At 52.5% G+C, this 4,231-nt stretch overlaps 1 protein-coding gene across 2 annotated transcripts in view; it reads right to left on the bottom strand.

The window, feature by feature from the left end:
* Positions 1-3,726, bottom strand: part of PSMD8 (proteasome 26S subunit, non-ATPase 8) — a 6,370-nt gene extending 2,644 nt beyond the window's left edge. Inside the window, exons 1-4 of one of the 2 annotated variants that reach the window (XM_007129908.3) lie at positions 3,317-3,726; positions 2,188-2,260; positions 1,962-2,064; positions 611-776 (exon numbers count right to left, since the gene is read on the bottom strand). In XM_007129908.3, coding sequence (XP_007129970.1) covers positions 611-776; positions 1,962-2,064; positions 2,188-2,260; positions 3,317-3,679 — 705 coding nt within the window. In that variant the 5' untranslated portion in view covers positions 3,680-3,726. The remainder of the gene's footprint in view (positions 1-610; positions 777-1,961; positions 2,065-2,187; positions 2,261-3,316) is intronic. The other variant, XM_028478163.1, reaches the window with a different exon arrangement.
* Between the last annotated feature and the right edge of the window lie 505 nt (positions 3,727-4,231).

The raw sequence follows: 4,231 nt of genomic DNA, 5'->3' as shown, positions 1-4,231 counted from the left end.
GGTTCGTGCCCCGATCCGGGAAGATCCCACATGCCGCAGAGCGGCTGGGCCCGTGAGCCATGGCCGCTGAGCCTGCGCGTCCGGAGCCTGTGCTCCGCAGCGGGAGAGGCCACAACAGTGAGAGGCCCACGTACCACAAAAATAAAAAAAAAAAATAAAAATAAAAAAAGAACTACTTCTTAACCTTAGGTACCACGTGGTTGGGTTCTTCACCCCTTTAAAGTCTTTCTCAAGTTTCATCTTTTCAGCAAGGCATTCCCTGACCACCCTGCCCCTGCCCCTCCACCCTCCTTCCTGCTTTATTTTTCTCCACAGCATTTCACATCTGACAGACCATATACAGGTTATTTAATCTTTTTGTTTATTGTCCACTTCCTCACCTGAATGTCATCCTCACAAAATCAGAGATTCTAACTGTTTTGTTCACTGTAGAGTCTGAAAACCAACCACAGTGCCTGGTACAGGGCTGGGGCTCAATATCTGTTGGACAAATGAGTCCATAGGCTGAAAGATGGGTGAACCCTCTCATTTGGGAGGAAACCCTCCTGAATGTCTGTCCCTGTACCACTCCCTTTAGCCAGGCCCTCCCCTCCCCCTTCCTCAGCCTCACTTGCTCGAGGGACACCGGATGCTTGATGTATACATTGGTCTGGATGTCCTTGGCAGGCAGCCGCTCCAACTCTGTGTGGAACTCAGCCACCCGGTTCTGGGACAGCAGGAAGAGGAGGTTGAGGCCCAAGAGCTGATGCATGTAGGCCGACTCCGGGAGCTGCTCCCTGTGGACCAGGGTGGGACACCAAGGTAAGGAGGGCTTAGGTACCGACCAAGTCCCCCACTCCAGGCTTCAGGGACCCTGACGACTGCCCAGTGCTCTCTCCTTGGAGGGGTATCGGGTCCTGGGTTTTCAGATGAAACTGAGGCCCAAAGAGACATGAAGAAGTCACAATCATATGGGCCCCAGAAAGTGACCTCACACCAGTAAAGTGACTTAGCCTCAGTTTCCCCAACTGTAAAATGGGTATCACCACAGTACCCATCTGATAGAGGTGGGTTAAATAAATAAGGGTTAAGTTATTAAATGATTTAATCCAGGTAGTGATTAGAACAGTATCTGGCCCAAATAAATATTATATAAGTGTTAACTATGATTATGACATCAAGAATCATCACCTTCACTTTTGGGGGGAAACTGAGGACTTGGGAAGTAAAGTCATTTGCCCAAGACCATATAATCAGGAAGTGGCAAAATTAGTTTCAAACTCAGGTTTGTCTGGCTTCTGATGTCAAATTCTTAATCATTAGTCCATGCAAGCCCCATTCAGTTATGAAGCCATTTAGTTTCATATTCAACACACAGCCAGTGAGTCCCTGCTCTAGGCCCGGCTCCACGCTAGGCAGTGCTGGGACACAGCAGTGACTAAGACCCTTCTGCTTATAGAAGACTCACAGTCCAGTGGGAGAGACAGGGCTGGGATGGGGAGACACAGACAGACAGGTCAGGGCTTATACAGCATTGGAGGCCACAGGAAAGAGCTTGGTCTGAAACCTGAGGGCTATGGGGAGCCAGGACAGGCTCTAAGCTGATGATAAACATGGTCAAATTTTAGTGTCACAAAGAACCTACTGGCTGCCATGGAGGGATGAATCTGAGGGAACAAGGCTGGGGCCAAGGCGGGTAAAAGGGGATAGTGGCTACATTGGGGAGTGGAAATTTAGAGTGGGAATGTGAAGCGGGAGACAGACTGGAGCACAACAGAGACTGGATGGTATAATCCCAGACTCAGGACCTCCAGGCCAACCCCTAACCCTGAGGCTTCTGGCGGCACAGCTCTGCAAAGGGGTAATTCCCAAGTGAAGGAAGATGTCTCAAGTGGCTAGAGCAACAAGGATAAAAAGCTGCCACGTAACACCCCGGCACGCACACACACGCAAACCAAATTAGGGGCAGGGCCCATCCTCACTTGTAATCGAAGTAATAGCATTTGAGCTGGGCCATGTACCGCTCGAAGGAGGGAATGTCCTTGCGTAGGATACTCCACTGGGCCCCGATCTCCAGTATGTCACCTGTAGGTAACAGGGGAAGCTCTCAGGAGGTGACTGTGGTCCACCCTGACCACCACTGCTGCCATTCCTGCCATGACCACAGCCCATAACGCCCCCCGCCCAACCAACCCCAGTGACACTCACGGGCCAGAATGAGCTGCTGTTTGGTCAGTTTGGTCCCTGTGGTTGGCAGGAAGTTGAGCTCCAAAAGAACCAGCTGACGAGGAGGGCAGGGGAAGGAAGGAAAGAAGATGGGACTTCAAGTACAGATTACTTACCTTTTTCTAGGTCTTGGTTTTCCCTCCTAGAAAATGGAGCTAATCATCATCCCTAACTCATACGGTTGTTATATGAGTATTAAAGGAGTCAGTCCTCGTAAAGCCCTCAGATCAGGGCCTGGGCACAAGATGAGGGCTCATTTAAGATGACCTCATATTACAAGTATTAATAGATCCACTGGGGAAACAGGAAAGCCACTCCATGCCTGACCCAATGGAATCAAGGGGTGGGGGGAGACACTAACACCTTCAATTCTTTGGCAATCTTTTCCCATACCTTGGTGGGTTGGGCCCAGCTACCCCCCTCCATCTACACCAGGGAGGAAAGGAGGCTAACCTCTTCCCATAGTCCAGCCCACACACTATTCCTTATCAGATACACCCCCCTCAGCAACTTGGTCCAGCCCACTGTATTTGTACTCTCTCCCAAAAACACCCGGCCTGAAGCAACCCGAGCCCCATTCTGGTCCTCTACTGTAAGAATATTTTTCCTAGGTTTTTCCTAAGTTCAGTCTTGCCCTCACAACTTGGCTGCGCCCTTCTCCCCATAGACGCATCCCTAAGCCCCAGATTTCTCAGACCCTAACTTGACCTGGTCCTAACCACGAACCCCATCATCTCAGCCTCCTTCTTCCATCACCCTGTCCAGTCCTCATTCCCCACTTGGTGTCGTCCAGAACCCTCTATCAGAAAAACTCTGACAGCCCCATCCTGCCACTCCAGCCAGTTACGTCTCCAAGCACCAAAATTTTAACTTCTCACTCGTCTGTGCCAGAAATAACTCTTTCCGTCACCCCCCACCGTGAGGCCGCATTTGGTCCATTCCAGGCCCCTCTCACGTCTTCATTCCTCCAAGCCCGCACTTTGGCTGTTCCGAATCCTTCACCCTATTGGATCGCCCAGCCCGTCCTAGTCATGTCGGCGCTGCGGCCTCCCCCTGGGCCCGGAACTCGGCTGGGTCTGGACCCCTCGAAGCACCCCCGGCCGATCCCTACCTTGAGACGGCCGAGCTCTTCCCCGCACTTGCTAAGATTGGGGCTTTTACGGTTCCATTCGCCCTTGAGTTGCTCGTACATGCCGGCCGCGGCCTGCAAGACTGCGCCCGAGGCCGCCGCAGGCCCCGAGCTCGAGGCTCCAGCCACCCCGTTCACCGCCGCGGCCGCCATCTTCCGTGATGCGGCAAACCGCCCGCCCGATTTACGGCAGCGACGCCTACTGCGCCTCGCCCGGCGGAAGTGGAGCCGAGAGGTGGAGCCCAAAGCCGGGGGCGGGGCTGCGACTGTCCGCCTCCGCCTGCCGGGGTTAGCATTCAGTAGCTCTCGGGGAGGTGCCCTCGGAGCCCGGCTCTTAAGAAACATGTTAGTCGGAGCTCCGCCTCTGCTGTCAGTCAAGATGGCGACCGGAAGTCGCCACCTGCCCTAACTGAAGATGGCAGCGGTCGCAACGCCTCCCCGCCTCCCGTAGCCAATATGGACGCCCTAGCTTCGGCTTGGGCTTTCGAGATGCTACGTTTCTGTATTGGAGATTACTCCTGCGTGACAGCTTTTCTAAACCAAGAGGTGGCGGGGTGGTGGAGCCATTTGGATAGCTGTGTTATTCTTCCCATGTTACAGACAGGCTTTGAGAGGCTGGGTAAACCTCCAAGAGACTAACGGCTGAGATTTGACCCTAGGTCTTTCTCTCGTCTCTCAGTGCATCCTTCCACACTTTCTCCGAGCTTGTACGAATACGCACAAACTTTACAAAAATCCTCCAGTCTTAATGACTTTAAGTGCCACCATATATGCGGAGGATTCCCAATTTTTTTTTATCCCTACCCCCGATTCTTCCATTTATATCACACCCGCCTATTTAACATCTCCACTTTTTCTCAATTCTCTTGTCTCCATCATTTAGAATGTCAGCTCCAC

Source organism: Physeter macrocephalus, chromosome 17 (assembly GCF_002837175.3).
Source record: "Physeter macrocephalus isolate SW-GA chromosome 17, ASM283717v5, whole genome shotgun sequence".
Classification (NCBI taxonomy): domain Eukaryota; kingdom Metazoa; phylum Chordata; class Mammalia; order Artiodactyla; family Physeteridae; genus Physeter; species Physeter macrocephalus.
This window is presented reverse-complemented; position numbering and strand designations above follow the sequence as displayed.